Source organism: Ciconia boyciana, chromosome 1 (assembly GCF_034638445.1).
Source record: "Ciconia boyciana chromosome 1, ASM3463844v1, whole genome shotgun sequence".
Classification (NCBI taxonomy): domain Eukaryota; kingdom Metazoa; phylum Chordata; class Aves; order Ciconiiformes; family Ciconiidae; genus Ciconia; species Ciconia boyciana.
In genome coordinates this window covers 93,168,246-93,194,574 of record NC_132934.1, presented here as the reverse complement: position 1 = coordinate 93,194,574, position 26,329 = coordinate 93,168,246, and the positions used below count along the sequence as shown (strand labels likewise).

The following is a 26,329-nucleotide window of genomic DNA, read 5'->3' as shown; positions in this document are numbered from 1 at the left end:
CAAAGAAAATCTTAGTACATGATTCTATGTAGGAGAAATGTGTCCCCAGACATCACTGCACCCACACAGTTAATCTTTAGGATTACATTGCTTTGTAGATTGTCATAGTGCGTTGAGGTTGACAAATTACTTTGTCTGAGGCTTTATCCTATGAAGAGTTATGAAAATATTGGTGAAGGGAAAGTGTCAGCCAGTTGAACATTTCCAATCATTACTTTTTCACAATGTACTCTGCCATTAGCCTGCTAATATCAGGCTTCCAGTTAAAGCTCTGTATGATGGTACAGAGATACTTCAGCAAATAGCGTAAGGGAGCCCTGAATATACAAGGAAAAATAAATGTACAAGTACAGAACTACAGCCATGAGCAAAAACTCAGACTTGACGCCCTCTCCCCAGTCCCACATGTAGGAAGTAAGAAATGCAAATTCAGGAATGTTATTTTACTAGCCAAGTACAGTAATTGTAGCCAGAAAAGGTATGCAGAGAAGAAAATGAAAGAAAGCCTTTTTTTTTTAAAGAAAGTAGGCAGTGACACCAAAAACAAGATTTTGTTCTTATCTGGCATTAACAGTGCAGATAAGCAAAAATCAATTCACTAGTAGTCTCAGAAAAAATGCTCCTTGTCCAAACAGGAAACAAAGCACCAAACACGCAATTTGGGGGTGGTTGAATGTGTGAAGACCTGCTCAGCCCTGTGCAAAAGAGGACAGCAAACTTGCCCAGCCAAATTTAAATTAGGCAGTGACCTAACTATCACTCCACCAGGGAAAGCCAAACTGCAATACTAAGGAAAAATATAAAGGTTAAAATATCAAGAAATACAGAGATTACTGAGAAATATGTTTTGATTGATAAATGTATTTATTTACAGTTGAACTTACTAAATGAGTGACAAATGATGCCCTCAGTAGATCTACAAACAAAACAAGTGCTACTGGAAGAGCATGCGTGCGATTTTGGCTTTTCTGTAGCAAAGCTGCAAAAAATTTTCATGTTTTGGAAAGAAAACAAGTAACATCTTCTGGATAAATTACTGCAAGACATAGACTGCTTGTGTCACTCTAGAAGAGCTTTACGGAGTACTTATTGAAGAAAAAAAAAAAAATCTGTATTTCTAAAGTAATAGAAGAAATTAAGCAAATAGTATCCTTGTCCTGAAGTGCGTAAAGCCAGGTAACCAGCTCTGATAGCCCTAGAAAACTCAGCCAAGAGGCATGTTTGGCTAGGTCCAAACAATTTAAACAAAACACCCTAAAGAGCTGACTGCCAGATGCAAGCAACGAAAGAAATATGATCTGATTTGGGGAAAAGCCACCATACTCCTACAATTTGGTGCCAAACACTAATATCAGCAATTCGGATAGAGTGCTCCCTCGCCATGTTAAGAACAATAGTAACTGGGCAGAGGGGTTGAGGATGCCCCTGGAGACCTGACTTAGGGAATATATGAACCCTCACAGCACAGTAGCTGCTATATTAGAACGTCACCATGAAAATTTGAATGACTGTAAGGAAAACTGGATGAATGATTCTTGTGTCTCCTAGAAGGAGCCAACAAAGAAAAACTAAAATGTTTGAGGAATAAGTGCAACATTATACATGGCAGACCTGCTCATCACCAGGGTCTATGGCACAAGTCTGGAAAAGTCACCACAAAAAGCCCACGTCTGTAGCTCTTGTCATATTGTAATATGCTGCTTGCCCAACAGGAGAATTTGAGAACCAAACAAATCTATGTCCTCAGTCCAATAGAAAGTAGGAGTAAATATCAATCAAGCCACCTGTGAGCTAATTTCCAGGCAGAAGCCAGGAAGAAACTGTGAGTGGGCAAAGAAGTGGCATGAGCTTTACCAGTGTTCACACTTGTTCTTCTGACTAGAGAGAAGCCTCAACTTCTTATGTGTTTCAAAATATCACTATGGATTGAGTGTCCAATATAGCATCACTTATGAAAATACTGAAACCTTCAATAAATCTTATGTCAGAGAGTTCAGGAGCTCATTGCAACATGTATCAGAGCTGTTTGGAACAAGAATGCCTCCAGGCAGAGATGGATGCTGCTTACTGTGCAAATATGACTGTGATAGAGATCAGGGACTTGATGTCCAGTGGGGTATATGCATGGGGATAAGATGCAAAAAGAGACAATGAAAATACACAACTTCCAGATGTACAGCGGAGCAAAGTGAGCAGGATGAGTGGCTTAACTGTGGGAAAATGCACTGAAGTTGAATGTAGCCATTTTAACTAGGGCTATATGGAGTTGACCTACTCTTTGCTGCCCAGCCTAGAAGGCCAAACACCCTACATGAATTTACCCACTACTTTATGACTGCAGATCTTTTTCCTGCTAACTATATAAGCATTCTTATTGTAGGCAATTTCTTGGTGTGCTGGGTACTGGGTGAACTCCTGAACTCCCAAGCAGTGACTGCTATCAATGAAGTGATAAGGCATTTCAGCAGCCGCAGCCTGCTATCTCATTCCACCACATCACAGCCAACAACATACTAATGATAAATTAGCACTTACAATTTTAATTACACTGTCTATGTCCTTCAGCGTGGTCCTAAGTTTACTGTAAGTACCAGGACTGGTATGAGAAACAGTAAGATGAGCCAGGTAAAGGTTGAAATCTTCCTATACTAGTAAGCAAAAGACTACATGAAAACATAACCAAAATGCCTTGTCAGGATTATTTGCTCAGCATACAAGAGGCAGTTTTACTGGGAATTGAGGAGATCTCTGGGGCTGGGAGCTTCCCATGTGGGCAGTTCCTCACTATGGCTTGAGGGCTGTTGGTCACACGAGGCACTAAACTATTCAGCATCCAACCCTCACCTGACCTGTCCTTGGGCACAAAGGTACGGGCTTTGATCAGGTAAATCCTTGTCATCTTAGGGAGAAAAGGACTGGCACTGGGACCGCAGATGTGGTCAGTTACCCACTAAAAGCACAAAGCCTGAAGATGAGATGTAATACGTGCGGCATGCCCTCAGCTGGGGGCTGGTCAGAAAGGAAAGAAATACAAACCAACTAAGTGACCACGGTGACCAGCTCAGAGCATTGCCTCCCCAGCAGAACAAATTGCAGAGCTGTCTCCTCTTTTCCTCCTGAAAGGTGGAGCTCTTTTGACTATCCTGATGTTTTTTCCTTTTCTTTTTCTCCAAACCTTTTTATATCCCAAATATGAAACCCAGAAGACAACAATTTCCACAGCAGTGAAGAGGTGATGAGTCATGAAACAAAAACAAGGAGGTGGTGGCAAATATGAGTCTTGGTGCAGGGGTGTATGCATGTAGAAGAAGAGAGAGGGTTTGAAGGGCCCATGAAACGGTATTAACTGTGCAAGCAGAGTACAGTATTTGAACTTGGGCTTGATAATTCAGATTGTGATTGGGAAATAGTAAAGAAGAATTTACTTTAATAAATATAAACTTAATCGTATGTCTCTGTAGAGGTTAACAAAAGCCTGGCCTGACTAACAGCAGAGGGATTCCAGGAACACCTAAAAACTTGCCATATGCAGCACTGGTTGACGGCAAGAAAAGGGAGCAGCTAAACCTTGGTTCTCCAGTGCCCTTCCTAATAAATCTACAGCAGTAACCTTGAGGTCATGGCCAACTTTCAACAGGGCTACAGGAAAGCAGATTGTGAATCATCATAGTAGCACCTTCAGGGAATGCTCGATTTCACTTTTCCCGTAGGAGTAAACTAATGGGCTAAAATTTAGCCCATTATTGGCTTTCTTTTTATATTCTCAGGTATCAGACATAAAAGACACTGGTCTGCACACCGGATGCATCATAGTAAAGCAATCCAGATAACAGAGTGGAGGTAGTGTAACATATATCTCCTTTTCTTCAGGAAGTCTCTAATTGCCTGTCCTCTTAAAAGTTGGAGATTCAGAGCTCCCAAGTGCTCCATGATCTAGACAGGACCGACTGCTGTTATGAATTGAGGCCTTCAAAAAAAAAGCACTTTTCTGTCTCTGTTGGTACCTGAGGCTTGAGACAGTACCAGCATGAGTCTTCAAGCTATGAGTCTTCCACCAAAGTAGCAGTTTTCCACCAGTACCAGCATGAGTCTTCCACCAAAAGGTGGAAGGAGAGAAGTGTGAGATGGCAAGTGCAGAAGCAGGAAACCTTTTAGCAATTGAAAAAAAGAAAGATGAAGCCTGAACAATGGGGAAATGAGAGGCTAAAGCAGACGGCATTCGGAGGAGATGACTCAGTACACAGCAGACTACATAGATAGGCAGCACTGGAATATACTGGCAGAGCTGAGTGAGGATGGTGGTCTAGAGTAGTCAGGGTTGAAATGTACTTGCAAAGGTGGAATAAGAATTTTATGTGCTCCTGATCTGTATTACGCCTTCCCCACCCAGGCCATCCCTTCCTCTGTCTCCCAGGAGGAGCTATGAACACACCTCTGTTTGCATTATCTTGACAACCAGAAAATAAAAATGTAATTTTGCTCTGCTCTGTTGAAGGCTGCCCATGAATTTAAACAACAGACTTGAAAACACTGAGACCTCAAAACAAGTATTTTAATGGGCTTCAGAGTCTGGATGAGTATCATGAATCTTGGTGTCATTGGTACAAACTGGTATCACAGGTCTTCCAGCTTTGTCTCTGACAGGGGTTCCTGTTAAACGGACAGAGACATTTATGTTAGCCATTCCTTTTCAGGGAACGCAGAGGCATTTCAGGAACTTGTCTTGGATGTCAGAGTGTATGTTCATCTCCGTGTGTGTGTGTTCCCTGGGCCTCCTATTGGATGAAGCAGCCCAGTCTCTTGGTGGATCTCACAAACTAAGCAGCCTGAGAAGGTGTCAGTATTTAAATAAGATGCCTTTATTCAGCCTGTTCCTGTTTTAGGTGTACTTCAATTCTGGTAATATATCCTCTCTTTTAAGTGGGAAATGTCACCAGGGCCAAAAACGAGAGCCAACTGTCTAAGGGTGCTCAGCTGATAAGGCATGCCAGTTTTCACCCATCCCTTTGCATCACTACAGGCAGTGCTCAACGTGGCTCCAAAGAGATGCTGTTCTCCCTGGTTTGTACCGATGGCAACGTCCCCAGGTGGTGATGGCAGCATGCTCTGCATTGCCAGGGCATGCTGTGTTTCTGATGTCCTGCCTACCTGTGGCCATTGCAGTCTTGAAAACCTTTTTGTGGTCGTGGCCCCATTGCCTGGACAGATGCACTAGGTTATGTGATGTCCACCAAAGCTCGATGGTTTCTGGAGGACACGAGAGCCTCTCCATTCCCAAGTGAGCCTGTCCTGCAGGCAACAGAACGACTGCTTGCTCTGCATACAGGCAGACCAGACTAGGAGATGCATACTTCTGAAGACCTGAGCATTATAGGGTCACTAACACTTGGGATGAGAAGACTGTTAAAGTCAGAAAAGTCTTGACATTTCCAGTGACAAGAGAACGAGGCAGCTGGGCCAGTCCCCCCACGCAGTGACTGCGCTCCCTCACAACCTCTCTCCACCTAATGAGAGAGCAGGAGGACAACGAGAGGACACCTGCACCCCATTTCCATTCCATGGGTCGTGTCTCCTCTCCCCGTGCCTTGGGGAAGGTATATGTGAAGGGATGCAGCTCTGGGTTTCGTGTGTTATGGACAGAGCCTGAGGGGTAACAGATCCTCATGAGGGCTGGAGACAGCCGTGAGGAGGGAAAGGAGCCTGCCAGGGTGCTGTAGCTCTTCCCTGGCATGTGGCCCACAACGTTTACCCCACATCCAGCAATGCTCATAAGGAAGAAGCTACTGCTCCCTCAGCACCTCACATCACCCCCCTTCTTCAGCAATCCATCATTTCCTTTATCCCAAACACAGGACTCATGTCAGCTCTTCCTGCCTGCCTTCCAGCAGCATTATATATGTAGACCATGAGGTCCACTCCTTCATGGGAGGAGTGCGAGTAAGTGTGCAGAAGGGGCGCATTTCATGTGGAAACGACTTTTGAGGGGAAGGCCCACACAGTCAGCTCAGGAGACAGCACCTTCTGAGACTGTGCTGGGAGAAAACTGCCACAGCAAAAGCCTGAGAGAGGTGGCCTTACTTCTTCGTCACTGGAGGGGTCGGTGTGGGTGTGGGTGTGGGTGTGGGTGTGGGTATGGGTGTGGGTGTGTGCCTGACCATAGACAAAAGCAGGCACTGACTTTGACAGGGTGCTGCAGGCTGGAGCCATCCAGCTTCACTATCCAGAAATGCCACCATCAAGATGAGACCTGGTGCACAGCAGCAGTGACGCTCAAGGAGATATATACCGGACACCCTCAAACCAGTAGCCACTTTTAAAATCTTTCTTTTGGGACTGAAAATAATAACAATGTTGTCTTTCCTCATCAAAGTTTGACTAGGCTGCATCATCACTAAAGCATGGACAGACCTTCCATGCAAGATGATATTAAATAAGACTGTTTACTTAATATGTTGTTATATTAACGCTATTGCTTCTGTAACTGGTTGTATCACCACAAATCATGTGGCAGCCTTAGATATGTTTATTTTTTCCCTCTGAACAGGTAATGTGGAGTTTGTTTCCCTTTAGAACTGATTTTCTCTTCTAGCTCCCACTACCCAAACTGTCATTCTGTATCCTTCAGCCTCTTTAGTCATCCTCCTATAAAGCAGTCTTTGTGGGGACAGTTCCTTTAGGGAACCTGTAAAGCCCCATGGTATTGCAGGAAAGCTTCCTCTGCCCCTCGTGGGAAAAGCCCTTGGCCTGGGAAGCAAACACATCACTGAATCTGCTGGTGCTGACCAGAGACCTCTTCTTGTGGTTGGTGGTGACATCCACAGAGATGACTGAGGAAGAACAGCCTCTCTGGGATGAAGGACAGCCTGGCTTCTGCAAGAACATCTGACGTCTTGAACCTCACTGGGTAAACGTCATTAAAAAATGTGGAGTCCTTATAAATTCTTCTCCCCTTCAGCTGAAAACTTTTCCCTAATCGTGTCTTTCAACAATAAGGAGCCCGATAGCATGAGGTAGTACCATCCCTGAGGGCCAGCTGCTTTGGTGGTGCAAACCAAGGGAACTCTATTTTCAACAGAGCTAGTTCATCTGAAGAAATAGCCCTCCAACAGTATGGATTGATTGCCCCATGCAAGTGACCTGAGGCTCAAAGTAAGTTTATTCCCTGTGCAGTTTCAGACAGCCAGTAGTCTGTATAGCTGAGTTTGCTGAGACGATATCCAACACCCCGTGTGCTGCCTCTTGCTGCTAGTGAGAAGGGGAGCTCAAGCAGGTAACGTGCAAAATGCACGCAAAGGGGCAGGATCAGGGAGTTAACTTTGTTTCCCTAAACAGTAATAAAAATGCCCTCCTGATCCCAGTGCACTTGCCATAACATAGTAAGACCACGATTAGCACTTAATACTATTTAATAAATATGCTGATTAACTTAGGCAACAGTAATCAGTAATTGCGTAGATAAATAACAAACTCAACCAGTCAGCAGTGTGAAACAATCATAAGGAAACAATACATTAATTCTGCTTTCCATTTTAAGGTTGGATTTGGGCATCCCTCCCTAATATCCTGCAGAAGTCTTCTTCCAACATTGCAGATACATTTGGCTATCAAAGGGGTCTGTATTTCTGTATTTCTTTCTGTATTTCTTTATTTATTGCTGACCTGGGGACAGAAACCTCATCTATTATTTGGGGGGCAGGGGGCTGTGAGAAAGGGAAGAATAGAATTAAACTGTGGTCTGAAAATTTATCATCAGACCACAGTTATATAAATCAAATACAAATCAAAATTTATAATTTGATCAGGTTTGTGATTCAGGAAGGCTTTGAAAGAACAAGATTAAATGTAGGTTTTCAAACCGAAATGACTCTGATAAATCCAAGTAGTAGAGTGGACACTTTGGGCACTCAAAGGCATTTCCCCGGGCTTGGGGACCCCAGGAATCCCGTAAAGCATCTGCAGAGGTTCCTCACACCTCCCCCTTGGTCCCCACTTAAGAATGGGGCCTGCCAGGTATCTGTCAGGGATGGAGCTTGCTCTAACAGGGCACCTTGTTCAGCCAGGCCCCACGCGGTGCTTTAAAGCCTGACTACTTCTTCGCACTTCTCATTTGGAGGACCTGAATCCACAGAACCCTTGAATACAGCACACCCACCCTTCCGACATCCTCCTTCCGCAAACTTATATTCTTAAGGTTAAATATTAGCCAGCAACAGCTCACATACATAGGATTTGGCATTATTACTTGAGTAAATGTATGATTACTAAAGGGAGTTTCCGAGGAAGGAGGTGTAAGCTGCACAGCTCGTCCTCGGCCCCTCCGATGTCGCAGAGGAGCTGGGGCACTCGCCTCACCCTCCTCCCTCGCCTGCTGCCAGCACACATCACAGGGGCGGTGACGGGCAGGGGATTTTGGGCTCACAGTTGTCATGAGATTCATCCAATTCTGCCATCTCATTTGCCCTGTATCAAAGGCACCTGATACATGCTGTATCTTGAAAACTTGCTTGGCGAAGAGTGCCAGCTGCTGCTGCAGGGCTGGTCTCAATGGAAGGCAGCCCCGTAAGACTTGCTGCTGACCTTTGATTCAAGTACCAATATTTAGCAAGCAAATATTTAAAACCATGACATTAGGAAGGGAGGCAGAGCTTTACCCTGGGGAACTCAGGCAAGGGGGACTGCTGTGCAGGGCAAGGGCAAAGCAGCTTGCTTCCTCTCCTCTCCCTCCCAGCAGAGCAGCCAGCCCTGCCCACCGTGCCCACACCGGGGAAGGGGCAGATGCTCAGACCCCAACAAGGCAGATGGCTGCTGTACCAAGCAAGGCAGGAGTTTTAAAGCCTTGGAAGGCTGGATGAAGCTGTTTCAATGCCAAAGGCAAAATACTATGGCCATTCCTCTCGCTCACATCGCCTGCTGCCCCGCACAAGCAGAGGCTGCGTGACTGGGGGGCCACCTTGCCGACCCGGTGTCACCAGAGCACGGCTGGCCCCAGGGGACTGTCCCCAGCTGCTGGTGTATTGCCGTGGCTGGGACCCACATACTGACGAGTCTTCAGGAAAGCAATTGGTCTCGGTCAGGTGCAGCAACAGGCCAAGAGGGTGTTTTTCCCTCAGGAGTGGCGCAGAATTAGCTCTGTTGGTCAGTTTATAATTGGATACTTGCACCTAACAGTATTCTTTCTGTTGGATTTTTATAGTTTTGTTTCTTCTTTTTTAAACATGAAAAAGAATCAGTCTTAAAATAAGATAATTTAAAAAAAAAAATTACCCTGGAAAGAGTCATCTATAAAAAGAGAAAATCCTTGCCAGGGGGACGCCACAGCAGCGAGCCCAAGCCACAGAAAGCCCGGTTGCAGGCTTCCCTTTTCCACAGCTACTCAGAGGTTAACCAGGGTCTGTAAGCAAACAGCTTAAAGAAGGAGCCCAGCTTAGTGCCTGGGTGTCTGGGGCTGTCCCGAGGACTGCCAGCCTAATGCCCTTCCAGCAGTCCCTCCCTCCCAAAGGCGATGCTGGGCAAACAGAGCCAGCCCTCGCCCTCTCCCCGTGCAGCAAGGAGCCCGCTGCGGGGACGGACTGGACGCGGGCTGGGGCTCAGGGACGTCGCAGAAGAGGGTGTTTCACTTCAGACGGGCTCGCAGCCACGTATATATAAACCCTGGAGCAGCGGCCCGGGAAGATTGTTAAGCACACCCACACCTCGGCTCACTTGGCAGCACGGTGAGGTGCTGCTGGCCGCCCCGGTGGCTGAACCCCGGCGTACAGGAGTGCGGGAGCGATCTGCCCATGGGCTCCCACCTGCTGCTGGTGCTGATGCTGCTTCAGGCAGGTGAGTACCGCCTTTCGGTCCCTCTCCCTCCCCATGCCTCCCCCGGCCCAGGACAGCCTCTCCCCTTGCCGGCAGCTTTGCCTGCTTCACAGCAGGCACCTCAGCGTGGTTTGGCCAAGGGAGGAAAAAAAGCGCTGCTCGACTCTTTTCAACTGTATAGCGAGGGGATGTGTAAGTGAGCTGTCTGCCCGCTTTGCTTCCCTGGCGGTTTACGTAGCTGGGGCTGTATAAACATGGGTCATTTTCTTTTTGGATAGTTTTCCGCTACAAAGTTGTTGGCGTCTGTGTTTCTTCATAGAAATACTGTCTTTTTATACCAGTGACTGGGGAGTAAGCAGTTTTCAATTCATCTGAATTTAAAATAATTTTTAAAAAGCCTGTTAAAAAAAGCCATAAATGTCTGCTAACATAAAGCCCCTACACACAGAGGCAACACGACACTAAACTGGCAGGTCTGAGGTTATACTTGCAGTACAGTTTTAAAATAAAAACCAAAACCTTACCTTAATCTACAGCAAAGGCTGCCCGTTTAAGCAGGAAATAGAAAGTGTAAGTTGTCAGATTGACCTCCGCTCACCTCCCTGCAGGTAAGTTCTCTGCTAAGGTGCCCCGTTAGTATATAACTAATGATGGGCCATGCTCCTAATGGGAGATGTGGCTAAATGCAGGCTGTTGTGGAAACTCAGACTTTTTCAAGGCTTTCCCAACTGTGTTGGCTTGGCTGCCCAGCATAGAAAAAGCTATTTCAGTTCTTGGTCAAGTTATTAGCTGTGCAACTGAATATTGAAACATACTTGCTGGGGCTGACCTCTCTGCTGCAGTGACCCGCCATCGGCTCAAAACCCAGCCAGCTTTCAAAGAATGAAACAGGAACATCAGAGGCTGCCTGGATGCCCGCGTTATTTCAAGCTCTTGCAGAGCACGCAGCCCTAAGCACACCAATTGATTCTTTTGGACTCAATTCCCTTTGGGGCTTTGTCTCCAATTTCATGAGCAGCTCTGCACTGTAATTACAGTTCCTCGATCCTCAGAGATATCCCCAAAAGAAGAATGGCCTTCCTTCTTCTGGGTGAGGTGCAGTTACCTTACACCAGCCTCGGCCATTTCCAGCCAGTGGCCAACAGACCAAGTCCACCAGTCCTGGCTGAAGAGGTCAGCAAAAGACAGCTAAAAAAAATGCAAGCTGCTCATCAGGAGGCCTGAATGCCTACAAAGAAGTTTTTGTCTCCATTGGAACATTTTCAGGGTCTGCAAACTGCAACGGGTTGAAAAAGCATGATTCTTAACCCAAAATCCAGAGCAGCTCACTGCTTGTGATTTCCCCTGGGGTGCCTGAGAGCTGAGCCCCTTTCTAACGCCGGAGCCCCGCTGTTTAGACAAGGGAAATAGGTCGTCTCTTTAGTTTCAAATAACACCTGTGTAATGTGTTTTTAGCACGAAACCTGAACACTCAAGCAGTGTTTAGGTGAGCAGCGTGGTTACTTTTTCAGGAATGTGCATTTAATCCCCGAGGAATGCCCCGGGAAGCATAAGGAGGCTGTACGAAACCCCACGCTGGGACAGCCCGAGGCACCAATTGCCAGGGCAAAAATGGTGGAGGGCAGCGCTCATTCCTGCTAGGGGCTTGGGCTGCAGAAGGGGAGCAAAGCCCTGCCTTGTCCTTCACGGGGTGAGACCCTCCTTGTCCTCACTGGGGTTTGGATCAGGCTAGGAGGGTCAGCCAGCCCCGGAGATGCAGGGAGAGGCCCAAGCAAGGGGATTAGAAGCTAGGTTTTAAAAGGAAAGCAACTGTTTTAATAATAGTATTGAGTCCTCGGGTGGTTTAGGGGATTAATTAGTCTGTGTTTGCACAGCACTTTGAAGAGGTCAAGCGTGCTGCAATAGCCGGGGGCAGGTGGCAAAGCAACTTCGGTGGCGGGTTCCCAGCTCCCAGGCGTCACCTCCCTCTTCATCCAAGCGTGCCACAAAGTCCCCCCATATTGGCAGGCTTTTCTTTTCAGAGCCGCTGTGCACGGGTGGGACAAGCGGATGGGTTCGGCAGTCAGTCTGAGGGGTTTGATGCTGCTGGTGAGTAGCTTTGCCATGCACGATAGAGCAGTGCAAAGTGCACTTGGTCCTCCACAGTAAACCTAAGCAATAAATACTCCTATCTGTTGCTAGTGTTAACATGATAAGCATCAACATTTGCAGCTGAGCATCACCGTGGCGTGAGTATTAGGGGCAGGGTACTCTTGGTTTTTGTAATCGTTACTGCAAGGTAGAGTCTGAGGTTTCTAAAAAAGTTGCAAATTAACATGTGAAATCACAACACCGTTGGAAAGGCTTGTAACTCAAAAAACTCCAGACTGGTTTGGGTGGCTATCCGCACACTTCAGCTGACACAGAGCTCCTTTTTTTCTTTTTTTCCAAATTCATGCAGCCAACCTGATGTTACGACTTAAATGGAATGTAATAACGGAAGCGGATGTAAGTGTTGCCAGCACTTCCAAATGCTCAAAAGAGAGCCGATATACATACATCTTGGCTAATGTAGGCACTCTATCCTTGACAAAGTATACCTTACAGGCTCAGGGACTTGTAGCTGTCCCTCTATGCAAATTAATAGTACTGTCAGCTTCTTGCCATCTGGAGAATGGGTTAAAATATCCTGAATAGTAGGGGAAACTTGGAAAACATAAGACATCTTGGGCAACATAGAAACCTCATTTTTTTCTGTAGAGCCCAGGTTAGGTCTGGTTGTGTGCTTGTCCTCTGCTGCTTCGCATCCCACTCAGGACCACAGCATAGCTAGTAAGCTTTCCCAGGTTTGTGAGCTCTGGGGTGCAGTGAAGCCCAGCTGGCTCTGCATGGTGCTGGCACAGGCCCTGCAAAGCTTAACAGCTCGGGCTCCGTGATGTGCAAAACTGGGCATACTGCTCCCAGGTGCAATATAGCTGCAATCACACGCTAGCGCACCAGAGCTGGTAAGTCTGGCTTGAATTGAGCTTGAATTGCTTGAATAGCCTGCTTGAGTATTTCTGCATCTGCCTCGTGGTTATCCCAGCCCGCAGGTAAGGCCCCTGCAGAGTCCCCTTTGCAGGCTGAATGTCATGGCTAATTACATTGTCAAGGCTGCACCCAACAACCAGTCAAAACCAAAATCTCCCCCTTTACGGACTTTAAGAAAATCAGTGTCAGGCATGTTTAATCCTTGTGTGTAGCCATGTCCTGTCTTTGCAGTTTGGGAAGGTGCTTTGGGAAAATCCCATTCACTGCACACCCGAGGAATCATCGAATTGGCAGGAGCTATATCGTGTGGCACAGGACGGTCTCCCTTGGCATATATTGGCTACGGATGCTACTGTGGACTGGGAGGACAAGGCTGGCCTAGAGATAAAACAGACTGGTAAGAAGAACCTCAACTGTATGTCCAGAAGCAGTGCAGACCTCCCCACTCTTCCCTGTTTGTACTAGTGTGACTCCACGGACTCGTTGCTGCTTCGTGAAGAGGGAACTTAGTATATATGAACAGCACTGGGGAATTGTGAGTGAGGACCCATGTATCATTTGGGATTTGAATGAGGGTTTAGCCACCTTCTGGATGAGACCAAAGCTCTTGGGACCTTGTACTATGTGGGGTGGAGGGCAAAGGAGAAACTAGGATGTGATTTCCTGAAATAGCTGCATGTTTATTCCTAGAGAGCAAGCCCTGGCTGAAGAAAGGGGAGTGATCAAGGTATTTGGAGGGTTATTTCATCCAGGTCCTGAAAATGGCAAGGATTCGACTATCACTGTTTATCCTCTGGAAGAATTCCAGGTCATTGCAAGGAGTAATCAAACCTGTTGCCTTCATTGCCTGTTAGTCCACACTGAGTCAAGGATGAACAACAACAGGGAGACCATGGTGTTATTTCTCCTTTTCTTTTTTAGTGGGGAAGATGCTGTGCTTGTTATTCCCGAGGCTAAAAGCAATGAATCTAGGTGTTGCAATCAAAGGTTTCTTTCTTGTACTTTGCCATTAGCACACATGTAAATCTTGAGCATGGTGGTCTCTTGTGTGCTTTGAGCCCATTATTTGCAATCTTGTCTGGTTTGAAACCTCCAAGACAGAGCAGACAAGTCTATCTGTTTATCTACAGTCAACAGGCCAGGTGTTACCAATGAGCAAGCGCTGCTTTTAGTAGGGGTGAAGGAAGTGTGTAGCTCACTGGGAAGGAAACTGAGCTTTCCAGAATACCCAGCTGTTGGAGACATTTCACACTGCTACAAAACCAAACTTTGCTGAATTGGCAGGACAGAAAAAGAGAAAAAAAGGAGGAAAAGATGCCAAGGTTAAAGACCAACTCCTCTGTGGGCATGAAAGAGCAGGTGTCCCTTAAAACTAGTGGAGTTGTCTTCATTAATGCAGCTAGACGTTTCACTCCCAAAGCCCTCCCATCACATCCCTGGTTTGTATCTATGAAACACTTCCTCTATGAAACAGCCAATACGGGACTTACAAATGATGAGTAACAGCTTTCAGGTGTAGAGATTTCTTTTAATTGTCAGTAATATCTCTTGACCTCCTTATGACCATCTACAGCAGTGTCTGTAAGGTGGTTACTATTTTTGTTAGCCCTTTACCAGCTCTCATAATCAGGCCTTTAAAGCAAAACATGGTTTCACTACTCTGGAGTACTTCTTTTACCGAAGGACTGAGTGGAGTCACCTAAAAGCTGTTTTCTGTAGAGGCTGAGTGACCCCCAAGTTTAGGCGACCCTGGGAGACGCGAGTGGTCAGCACTCCTGAAAAAGAGACAGAGTAAAATATGTCCACGTGTTCATCAGCCGGTGTTTCTCCTGCCATTTGATTTCCATGGGATATGGATTTTATCCTAACGGCAGAAAATGAGACTCTGCAGCTGGAAATGCCTCAAAATACCAGATAGTTTGTAAAAGGGAAGCTTGATCCTTTAAGTGCATTCATTATTATTCCTTAGCTGCAATGCTTGGCTGCAAAAAAAAAAAACCCAGAAAGGTTTTTAGTTAGGTTCTTAGCTAGGAAGAATCAGCAATGCCCCACTAGATTTAGCCCTAAAGATTTCCTTTTTATGTTTGCTAGAGGAATCTTCTGATATCTGTTACTGAGAACTACCACAAAAATCAGTATGGTTGAGTACTCCATGCCTGTCGAAGTGACCACATTATTCTCCATATTTGCCATTCTAAAAAAGAAAAAAGCAGAGTGGCAAAACTACTGGCCATGAGTGACAAACACTGTTTGAAATTACTCACCCCCTTGACACTTTCAGGTTTGTTACTGAGACCCTTACAAAAGGAGTAATTTTCTTGTGAGTAATTCAGTCAATCTGTCTAGACAGGGCTAGAGTGCTTCTAAGCACCTCTCTTTTACGGGAAAAGGAAAAAAGCCATCGAGTGGATAATCCTTTGTAAGGTTTATTCCACACACTGACTTTGATGTGGGTTGTCAGTAATTACCTTTTCCCTTTTGTTCCACTCTCACAGTCCCATCACTTCAAGACATAATGGCATCTCTTCTGCATAAAGTCAATAGATTTGTTTCTCCTTCCCCTTTCTGTTCCCCTGGATTGCTGCAGCACCCATTTTGTAAAGCAGGACCTGAAGGTGCTCAGCATCTCCCTGAAAACATCGAATGCCGTGAAAGGCAGGGTGGCATATATGGCTCATCTAAGTCCTGGCAAACTCATAGGCAAGAGTAAGATTTCGCCTCAGCTGCTGAGTTAAAGCAAAACAAAAGGACACACAGTGGTGACAGTGCTGTTAATGTGACAAACACAACGTGACAAATTCTTACCTTAATGGCATTTGCTCAACGACAGGGGTCTGGCCAAGCAGATCCCTGTGGGCCAGCCAGAGCTGTCTGTAGCCATTAGGGCTGTCTCGTAGTCCAGACGTGATGAATAGGTTGCTTACTAACTAGATGACACGGTTGCATTTGTTTTCCATACCTCTTGACCAGTGCTCTGCCATAGTGTTGGCTGACTCTGTTTGCATCGGTCTATTAAAAGCTTGGTTATTAAAAGCCACGCTCTGACCCAGGAGCAGGAAAGGGCATCTCCAGATGGGAGGGGACCATCTGAAGGTGGCAAAGGACAACAATAGGTTTCCTCACTCTTCACTCCCTGGCAGTTCTTTCAGCACATCTGACAGAGATGTTTGTAAAGTATGAGCCAAAGTTTTCTCGCTTTGTGTCGGTGTAAGCTACATGTCACCCCGCTGCAGTTATGGGTGTCATCAGGAGGAACTGGTGTAAGGGGAAACGGAATTGTGCACCAAATCCTGTGGTCCTGCAGAATTTATGCAATCCCCCTGATTTTGCCAAGTCAGATAAGGAGCAGCAAGTTCTCACAGCTAGCTAGCACACCTCTCTAGTGCTCATTTGCTTGTCCTTGCCTGATTCACAGACCGTCTTTTGCCCCCTGCAAGATCTGTTCTCACGTCTCCTACCTCTTTTTCTGTTCATTCCCTCTGGTTCTCCGTGAAGAGCAATTTCATTCCCTTGGCACACAGGCTCCTAACTCCTCCCTTTGCCCGTCTACCTTCGCGTTGTTCCTCCTCCCCACACTCCTCCATCACTGACACCAACTTAGGAATTTGACTACTGATTCACTCCCCAGACCTCACAAACCCTACAATTTCTACAGCTGGCACTCCGCCTCGGCCCAGCCTGATTCGTGGCTCTCCACCATGGCCTCGTGTGCTCTGTGTCCCGTATACGAGACACCAATGATGGGCCTGCTCTGCTATCTGTCACCCCCCTGAGGATGGACAAGGCTGTGCTGCAGCTTCAGGTGTGTTAGCCAGGGTGCCCTGGGCTACAGCAACTCCTCCAGATGACATATGCCCCAGTTGTAGCTCAGTGCCATAGTCCATCCCTGTCGTATCATATGACACATATGACACATACGATGCATAGGGACTCAAACGTTGGAGAAAGCTGAGACTTTCACGCTTTCCACAAGGCTGCAAATTCTTCTCTCCTTTGGCCTTCCACTTCCAACCTCTTCAGGACAAGCCCAGAAGGGAGGCGTTACCAGGCCAGCAAAGATCTGACCCACAGCCGGTTACTGCAGTCATGTCCAACAGAACCAGTTGGGCTGAATAAGCTCTTCCCAATTACAGCAATTGCTGTAATTCCTCATGGGAAAACTTCTAGCTATGTACATCGCACAGGGCTTATTCCCATTCTGAAGCCCTTTGTGGAGGCAGCATGGAGGGTAACACTACTCTGCTACTGCTGACTTACATTTCTAGGTTTCACAATCCAGTGAGTAGTCTGGTTGTAATCATCACACGGGTTTCATCTTTGCAATCTGAGGAAAAAATGGCATTTAGTTTGCAGACTCATCTGTGGGATGAAATTGCTACTTTAACTACGAAATCAGGAGCTCAATCAGTAGGGAAAGCACACTGGACTAAACTCAGGCTGTGTGTAATCGCAGGGGTTGCTTGAAGGCTGCATTTGATCTGACTGGTCTGACTCTGTTGTCTCTTTCACATGATTCACCTGATCTAGTTCCAGTCATTTTATTAAAATTTGCGTCAGTGGTGGATCTTCTTCTTTGCACTTCAAAATTGGGGTTTTTTTCCTGGGCTTTATCACCTCACACAGCCCACCAGCCCTCATATTTGTAAACCAATTTCTAAAAGGGCAAAATCCTCCTGCAGCAGAGGGTGATGAAGTTCGTGATGCTCCTGAGCTCTCAGGTAAGGTACTGGCAGCTCCTGACGGGTCCCTGAAGAAGCCCCGCTTCCTGCACAAGGGACCTTTATCCTTCTTGCAGGGTTGTTCCACTTTTCCAGAGGGATATAATGATGGATCCCAGATTTTTATTGGCTTTTCAGGTACACTAGCCTCAGGCCTTGAAGGTAACAATCAAGGTCTTCAACTGGATTTGGTAATCTATGGGCAGCCAGCACAGCCATGCTCCCTTTTGGCCAGCTCATCAACCTCTTGAAGACATTCACGTCTAGGACTCAAGAGCTTCTCTAAAAGCTGTCTGCTCGTCATCTACCCCTAAGATCAGCCTGCCTCAATGCTTCCCAATTAGTAGAGCGGTTTCTCTGCAGTGTCCCCGTGATCTTTCAGGGACAGCTTCTGGAAATGCAGATCACTCCTCTCTGGCTCCAGCCTCTGACCTTGCATACTTGCTGAAACAACCTTTGTTATCTGGCAGGGACCTCTCTAAGTGCTGAATCTTTTCTTGACGTATTTTGAGTCACTAAACTACCAGAATAAAATTCAAGTGGGGTCAAGTTTTCCTATAAATTCTGAAGCAGTCGATAGTGGAAATTATCTCACTGACTAGTCTGTAGGGCAGATATCATCACCTGAGCTATTCACCCTCAGCTCCCTCTATGATCAATGAAAAAAAATTACACTTTCAAATGTTTTTCAATGTTTTTCACCTACGTTAGCTCTCTGCAGTATGATAATATGAATTGTGCCATGCATGACATGCATATGACATGCAGAAAGGCAGTATAGATCAATGCCTTAAATGTAGATGTTTACATTTAGGGATCTGAAGTTAACTGATATGAATCCCACCACTGAGGCTGATGAGTTTGTGGCCTCAGAAACTGGATGGGCCAAAGAGCATGTGGCAGGTCCAGGTGAACTGAAGAGATGAAGCTGCTTGGTTGTGCTGAGGAAGGCAAAAAGCATCCCGACTCCAAATTCTGAGATGGGTCTAAGCCTAAGCCAGTGAGCCATGGTCACGCACCTCACAGGAACACTTCAGCTCCTTTTCTGTGGGATTACCATGTGTTGACCACACCTGTGTTTCTGAGGACAAAAGTTTGGAAGAAGCAGCATGGTGGTCATGGGAGCAAATATGGTATTAATGAGCTCTTGAGCCATGTGAGCTTTCAAAGAGATGCCAGGATGCTTGGTTCATCAACAGATGATTTACTGACCGGCTGGGGCAAACATTGCTGTTGTGAGCAGTGCATGAGTGGAGCACTCCTGAAGTATGTGCAAACACCCCTGAGCAAAACGTGCAAGATGCAGGAGGATGCCCAAACTCTACTTTTTATTCTCTTCCAGGTGCTGCCACAGGCACGACTGCTGCTACGACAAGGCAGAGAAGGAAGGCTGCAGCCCCAAGGTGCAGCAGTACCAGTGGGTGTGTGAGCAGAACGCCGTGCAGTGCGGTAAGGAAATGCTCGCTCACGTTGGGTTCATTTCACTCCCTCCTCTGCAGGTGCTAGGCTGACCGAAGAGCTTTGTGGGCCTCAGAGGTAGGTCTGTGTATGCTGAGCTGGTTTTAAAGCCACTTCAGGCAACCTCTGTTCTCCTCTGAGTTCTCATCCCATCCCTTGCCTGGATGGCTAGGCTTGCCAAGAGTCCCCAGCTAGAGCTGGGAGGAATGCTGGAGCCCCAGCACTACCCGTTCCAGGTAACCTGAGTCCTCCCCAGGCTGAAGAGTGGAGTGGACACCTTGGAGCCGACAAGCCATCTTGGTTTGGCAAGGATGCAGATGCCTCTCTGGAGGCTCTCTGCCCACCCTCATTACCTGCTCCTCACCGTTGCCTTCCCACAGCTGTGCAGTGGTCTGCAAGGGTGGTCCTCCCATGGCAGTTTTGGCCCTCCCTCCAGCAGGACTGTCCACTATTTACTTACCATTATGTACTACTAGAGAAGAGCCATGCTGTTATGCATGGCTGCAAGAAAGGTTAAACAGGGCACCATCCTGCATCTCTGCCTCATGAGGGGCTCCAGCCTAAAGGCCTAGGGCTCCAGCAGGGATTTTGAAGCTTGCAGAATTGAATGCTCTTGAGCACCGCAGGCATACAGCAAGTGTAGGCTGTGCTCAGCTCTACAGCTGGTACCCAGTCAAGAAGGTCTTGAATTGCACAGTCACAGCCCGTCCGTGGCTTGCACCCGTTTGTTTTGACACACACCAGATGACTTGAGTCTTAGAATTTGTCACTTCTATTTCTAAGTCTCAAAAATGTCCCTGATCGTAAAATCCATTGTAGAACACTTCAAAAGTTTGAAAAGAAACATGTGAGAGTAAAATTTGTCCCCATAGCATCAAAGCTACTTGCTTGAACATTAAGACTATTTCTACCTTGTCAGAAGACCATATTCTACTGGTGCAATCCTCAGCCACTCCAGCAGCTGAAAATGTGCCAGCAGATACAGGATGTGGCACAACACATCTGCAGTTGCTCTTTTCCAAGTGCCAGAACAACCTATTAAATAGAAAGTTCTGGCTAAGGAATGTATTGCTTTAATGTATAACTGCTCTCCCTCCCACTTACCCATATTTCCATAGCTGGCTGATATTTTCTGCTAGCTATTTTTATATGAAAAAAAATCCTGTTTCTTTTTGCTGTGAAGGAACAACCCTAGTTGTGGATATGAGACGTATCACTGAGTCCATGAGACATGTGCAAAGTATGTCCCATAAGACTGCACTGGGCCGCAGTTGCTCCAACCTGGCTAACAAGCATTAGTTAAACAAATGCCATTAATTTCTTAACTGATGTCCAGGCAAGGCCTGAGAAGCATCCATCAACTGTTCTCTGCAAGGCCTGAGAAGCATCCATCAACTGTTCTCCGCAAGTCCTCAGCAGACTTCACTTCCCTGACATCCCCCATGGGGAGGAACAATAGAAATAGAAACGCGTTCTGAAGGCAAATTTCCTACCCCAGGCTACAGCACAGCAGGTTTTACTGAGGTGTGAAGGTATAATGTCTGATCCCATTCAAACAAAAGGGATGAAGAATTAAATTTCCAGGCATGCTTGCTGGGCCTAGGGTAATGATGTCCAGAAACATTAGAAGCAGATCTGCTGGCACTGTCCTTTCTATGCAAGAGGAAGTAAATGCCTGTTGTCTGGCACTGTATCATAAATACAGATATTTTCAGGTAAATTAAACAGAAACTCATTTTACCTGGGACTTCTCCTTTTGCTACTGTTAGGCAGTTTTGTTCATGGAATGAAAAAAAAATTGGCAAAACCATATTTTTCAGTCCAGATATGCCATCACATATGCCAGATATGCCAAATTTCATTCGATAAATATCTGGAGTATAGAAAGGGTTGTAAGGTGTGGGGGCTGGTCAAAAAAAATCATTCTGCTCTAACAGAAATGACTGCCAAGCCAGACTCTTGTACTCACATTAGACTGACAGTGGTTGGCACAGCATAGGAAGAACTCAAGGAGCAGAGGGCAAGGAGGAAATCAGGCAGGACTGGTAGATAAGAAAAAAATGGACTTGGTGCTGAGTCGTCATCGGTGGGACCCTTGAAACACTTTTTACCGGTAAACATGTGACTCTCTTCAGACAAGCTTAAGAAATATGGGCTCTTCTTATTTATTGCATACAGGGTTGATCCAGCAAAGTCCACTGAAATCTGGAAAGATTCCTGTACTCTTTGCAGTTGGTTTTGGAGCAAAGCCCATGTGCACTGGCATGAAGTCACACTTTAAACTTTGCCTAGTGCAGGGTTTGGTGGGTGTTAGAAAATCTATAGTAGCAGCCTCAAATAAACAAGGCACTGTGCTTTGAAATAATATTAGCCCAACGGCTGCATTTAAGCCACCTATAGGTGGGAGGGGGTTCATTAACCTAAAATCAGTCATTTGCAATGTAGCGACCTGAGCTAGTTGCTTTGATGTTCCTTATGGTCCTTACCTAGTCATGTAGTCATATAATTGCATTATAAATAGTTCCATACATATGATTTTGATCAGCTTCGTTAGCTGCTGACGCATAAAAATCAGGTACCTGACCCTGCTGTGGAGTTCCTTGGCTCCTCTGCCGTCAGAGAGATGTGAGAGCAACTCACGGAGCACAAGTGAAGGATGCCCAGTGGGTGCTTCTATACCCTCAGGTTTCCGAATGTCCCTCTGGGACATTCTTCCTTTCAAAGCAGCATTTTTTCTTTTGAAATTGGTCTGCTTTGCAGAGGGAGGAGTTAAAAGGGAAGTTGACTGACTGAGGGAAAATGGAATAATTTTAGCTCGCTAAGCTAAAATAATTTTCTTTTTTATCTTCAGCCACTGAACTAACCCCCCATTGTTCACACAGCTCTAGAAGCAGGGAGTGCTCTGTGCTGGGCAAATTTTTATAAGTATTGTCATTTGATGTTTAGCTGCTACTTTCTGATGCTCTTGGTCACAGTTACGGTCAGACCTGCTGACAGAGATGGGACAGGGGAGGGTCAGATCCACACACCACATGACATGTTGGTCCTTCTCTCTTCCTGCTCCCACAGCCTCTGTTCCCTAAGAATTGTTTTATTAGGGAATTGTTCCTCTTAAAACTGTTTCTTGCCTTTGTCCGATACAGAATTTTTCATCCTCCATTCACATTTTCTTTTGCAGATAACCTGACAGACCGATGTGAAAAAATGGTGTGCCTGTGTGACCAAGAAGCAGCCAAGTGTTGGGGAGCAGCCCCATACAACCCACACTTCATGCTCTGGCCAGACTTTTTATGTGGACAGACTCATCCCACCTGCCATTTCAGATATGGGGGGGCAGAATAGTTTTTTTAGGACCTTTCTTCTAACCCTTTGAATCTGAAGGCACTGGAATAAAATTTTATCTCTTTTACCAGAGCTAACAATGGTGTGAGAAATTTGTATCAGGCCAGGGTTTATGGGGAGGAGAGACAGGGTAAAATACATGCTGAAGTAAGGATAAGATCCTGCTCTGATCACTGCCTTTGCAGAAATGGAGGGTTCGGTCTGCAAGTGCAGTGAGAACACATTACCAGTCACCAAGTGGCTTTTTTGTCCTTTCACATTGCCTGACCTTCAGCTCCCACACATTTGCACATGATCTGGAAAATATGTAGGGACTTCTGCTGGACTGGTTTGTAAAAAAAAAATAAATCGATCTCTGTGAAAAGATACACTGGCCTTTGAAGACCCAAGGCATGCCAGTCTGGAAGTAGAGTGACCTACTTTATTTTCCTGGACCTGCGGGAGGAGTGGGGACATCAAAGAGGGAGGATGCCTCCTTATTCCTTATTTGCACTCGGAGGAGTTCTGCTTCCTACCAAAAGGAAAAGCAGAGTCTGGCCCAGGGGAGGGCTCCATCCTTTCTTGTGGAGGGGGGGTGTGTGTTTCTTGGCTCGTATAGCCAGCTGTCTTATCCCTCATGTTCCTGCCTCACAGCACTGGGGACAGTTCTGAGGCCCATTCAAAGGTAAACAGTTATGCCAGGCTATTGCCATTGCAAGGCCAGCAAGGGTTTCTGATTTTTTTACTAGTTGGCACACCCATACGTTGCAAAAGAACATATTGCTTACCTGCCACACACGCTTCAGAGCTCATATGCTGCTCTCCTATACAGGTATTGGCATATCCCCCGGTCACTGACCACCTGGGAATCAGTTATTGTCACGTCAGGAAACCAGGGCTGTGGCTAACATTAGTCGTGTAAGCAAATCTTTCACCTTTCCTTTTTTTCAAGGGTATTAGAGGCTTACATAGAAAGACTATGTTTCCTCCTGGCAAGAGTAAAACAAATTCCCATTCTTTCAGCCAGGAGTAGCTATGTTCAAGTGTGCCTTCTTTGCCTCTTCGTTACAAGCCTGTAGGCTGGAGCAAGCCAACAGGACAAGAGCCTCTATACCGAGAGGCGCAGGCAGACAGCAGCCACTGTTGCACCCCCAGAAGCAACACATTCGATTTCCTCGGGTAGGTGTTAGCAGCTGGGGAGCTGGGGGGCCTGGGCAGGACAGACTCCTTCCCTCTCTTCTGAAGCACAGCTGACAGCCTTGGAGTACCGCCTTTAAAATAAGAACTAATGGCAGGGAAAGACCCGAGGTACCTCATCAGAGTCTACAGTCAGAGATACGTGGCCAGACTAAGTGGGGTTTTGGCAGGTGATAATACAAATTTCTTTACAAAAGGCTGTTTTGCTCGTCACTGCAGGAGGATGCTGAATATGCCACTGTAGCTGTCAAAGCTGCAGGAAAAAGAAACAAACAAAAATAAAAATGCCAAAGACAACATGTACTGAGGCAAAAGCTTTTATTCCATCTGGAGCTCCATTTTTTGGCTTACAGGGCATCAGAAGTTGTTCCACCTGTAGGCTCTGCATCTTCCAGTGACTCCTGTAATGCTGCACCTCAAGCTATGCTGAGCAAGAAGGAAAGGAGATAAAGCAATTGAGCGATACAGAGTTAGTACAACACAATAAAGTCTTCCAAGGCTTTAAGGCAAGTGAAGTTAGGAACTCTGTTCATGCAGAGGATTTGCAAAGGGATGATGCTGTGTGGGCAGCATCAGCCTGGGGGTGTGGGTGCGCTTCTCAGCCAGGGCTGGAAGACCCTCCAGCAAGCAGGGGCAGAGCTCCCGGCCGTGTCCCTGTCCCCGCCAGGCTGGCCATCAGGTGGCGGCAGCGCTCCAGTGAACGGCAAGAGCAGCTCTTCCTTCAGCCCTTCGGGGATGGGAGTTTTTTTCAGCAGGCCGAGGAAGATTTTTGAGTGCCGGCAGAAGAGGTGCAAATCACACGGCTCCCCACTGAAAGCAAAAGTCAGCTGAGCTCGGTCTGAAACGCAGACCACATCCTGGGTTGCACAAAATGGGAACTAAGCTTGTTTCAAAAGCCAGCCTTCAGTGTCAGCCTACTCTAACAAGACCAGCTGACGGAGCTGGAAAAAACAGGCGAGCTTTCAGGTACATCAGCCTCTTCTCAGGTCATTTCTTTGGCTTATGTGTGATGAAAACGTCTAGTTTTCCCAACCTGATCAGCTGATAAAAGGCATTACTGGGCTTTACAAACCACACCTCAAACGTACGCTGAGGCCATCATAGGCTTTCTGTACGTGAGCATTGCAAGAATATGGATGTAAGCAAGTAGTTGGTGGGGGGAACAATCATCCTTCACCATAAAGCTAAAAGAACTGAAGGAAACCCAGGACTTTGTTAAAAGAAGAAGCAGCATTTCATTGAACAACTCTTTGCCGAAAGTGGCAATTAAAGAAGATCCTATTGTTTTGTTTATAGGTAACTCATTAGGTCCATGCGTGAAGCTCTACCCAACATAACCAAAGAACTATTTGAAAAAGAGATGGAATATAGAACCAGCCCTGTTAGAGTTTCATCCACACTGTTTATTTCCTGAACCAGATGCCTTGTCTGACCAGAGGTAAGTAAATGGCTAATTCCTTCTTAAGTTTTAAAAAAAACGTACCTTTCGAAATAGGCAATTGGGTTCATCTTTCTAGCAAGGGATCCCAGATTTTGGGTTGTGCTCCTTACCTTGGCGAGAGCCTTGTCTCATGCAGAGGACGCACCTCCTCAGCTGTGGGGTTAAAACAATGATCAGAACCACTACACCTCCGATACCAGCCGCCACAACCCCAATGATGGTTCCAATGGATTCTTCTATACCAAACAAGCCTGGGGGAGAAGGGAAGGTAGAGAGAGTAATATAAGATGTCGTCCAGGCAAGTGTATGCAATGCAGCCAGCATGTTTTCTGCAATGGCTGCACAGGAAGCTACTTATTATGATACTGATTATGCTGATGTCTTGTCTGACATGAAATCATGGGCTTCTACATGGGAGAGAGTATTGCACTATGGAGTTATTGATTTTTTTTCATTCCTTCGTAGCAAGCTGCTATGCTTTCTGGGGATTTAGGGATAGGACAACCGCATCTCCCTAGCAATCTCCCTTAACAGCTGGATGCTATTGGGATGGCAAAAGATGCTGCTGCCTGAATTAATGGGACTCATGCCTGTATGCTTTATTTTCAAATGGAAAAAAATACTTTGACAGTTTTGAGAAAGTCATCAGTCTCCCTGCCTACCTCCAAAGGAGACAGCACGAGAGGGTGGGCAGAGCTCCACTGAAGTCCTTTCTATGATTTGATGCTCTTTGGGACTGTTGCATGGCAGAGATGGGATAATCCCTTTTTCTTTGAGATACATAAGAGCATGTCGGCATTCTGGCTTTTTAGTTTGTCAGGACTGAGGGATGATTCAGGAAGAGCCTTTGGTCAGGTGAGCACAGTAGGATGGCCTGTTACAAGGGTTATGGGATGCAGCATGGAGAGCATCTGTCCTGTAGTGTCGAGGCTGCCAGAGTAGTAGCGTCTCATTAGAGAGAGGGAAGTGGCTGGGCAATGGCGCAAGACTGATCTGATCAGATTTTAAGTGACTGCCTCATGCTCATGGTAGTCATTTTGCCATATGACTCACCCAGGAAGGGTAATAAAAGAATAATAAAATAAAATAAAAATAAAAAGCCTTCCAGTTTTATCTACAATTACAGTACAATCAGGCATGCATTACATATCTGTGTGTGGTTGTATTTAAGCTTCACTAGAAAATTTGGACAGTTTTGCTACCATATTCACACACAGATTTCCAAGCATCGGGTCACCATTCACAGGAGTAGCTGCTACTCTGTGCTACCTAGCCAAATGGATGGACATTCAGCAGCTCACCAGTAAACCAGCTGTAGGTCATCAGTAGAAAACCCACACCTCTCCTCCTGCATACAGGGAGGTATTGTGTAGCTTAAATCCGT

General features: G+C 46.2%; 1 protein-coding gene across 1 annotated transcript; it reads left to right on the top strand.

The window, feature by feature from the left end:
• The first annotated feature begins 9,637 nt into the window (after window positions 1-9,637).
• LOC140646895 (phospholipase A2-like) lies at window positions 9,638-22,329 on the top strand. The gene is made up of 4 exons (XM_072851249.1): window positions 9,638-9,822; window positions 13,042-13,207; window positions 18,871-18,977; window positions 22,165-22,329. The coding sequence occupies exons 1-4, from the start codon at window positions 9,780-9,782 to the stop codon at window positions 22,326-22,328; spliced, it is 480 nt and encodes a 159-aa protein (XP_072707350.1). The 5' UTR covers window positions 9,638-9,779; the 3' UTR covers window position 22,329.
• Window positions 22,330-26,329: the final 4,000 nt, after the last annotated feature.

Excerpts from the sequence above, each read along its gene's own strand:
- LOC140646895 (XM_072851249.1), top strand. The coding sequence starts at position 9,780 with ATGGGCTCCCACCTGCTGCTGGTGCTGATGCTGCTTCAGGCAG. Across the intron at positions 9,823-13,041 it reads GCTGATGCTGCTTCAGGCAG|TTTGGGAAGGTGCTTTGGGA; the intron begins GTGAGTACCGCC and ends CTGTCTTTGCAG. Across the intron at positions 13,208-18,870 it reads CCTAGAGATAAAACAGACTG|GTGCTGCCACAGGCACGACT; the intron begins GTAAGAAGAACC and ends ATTCTCTTCCAG.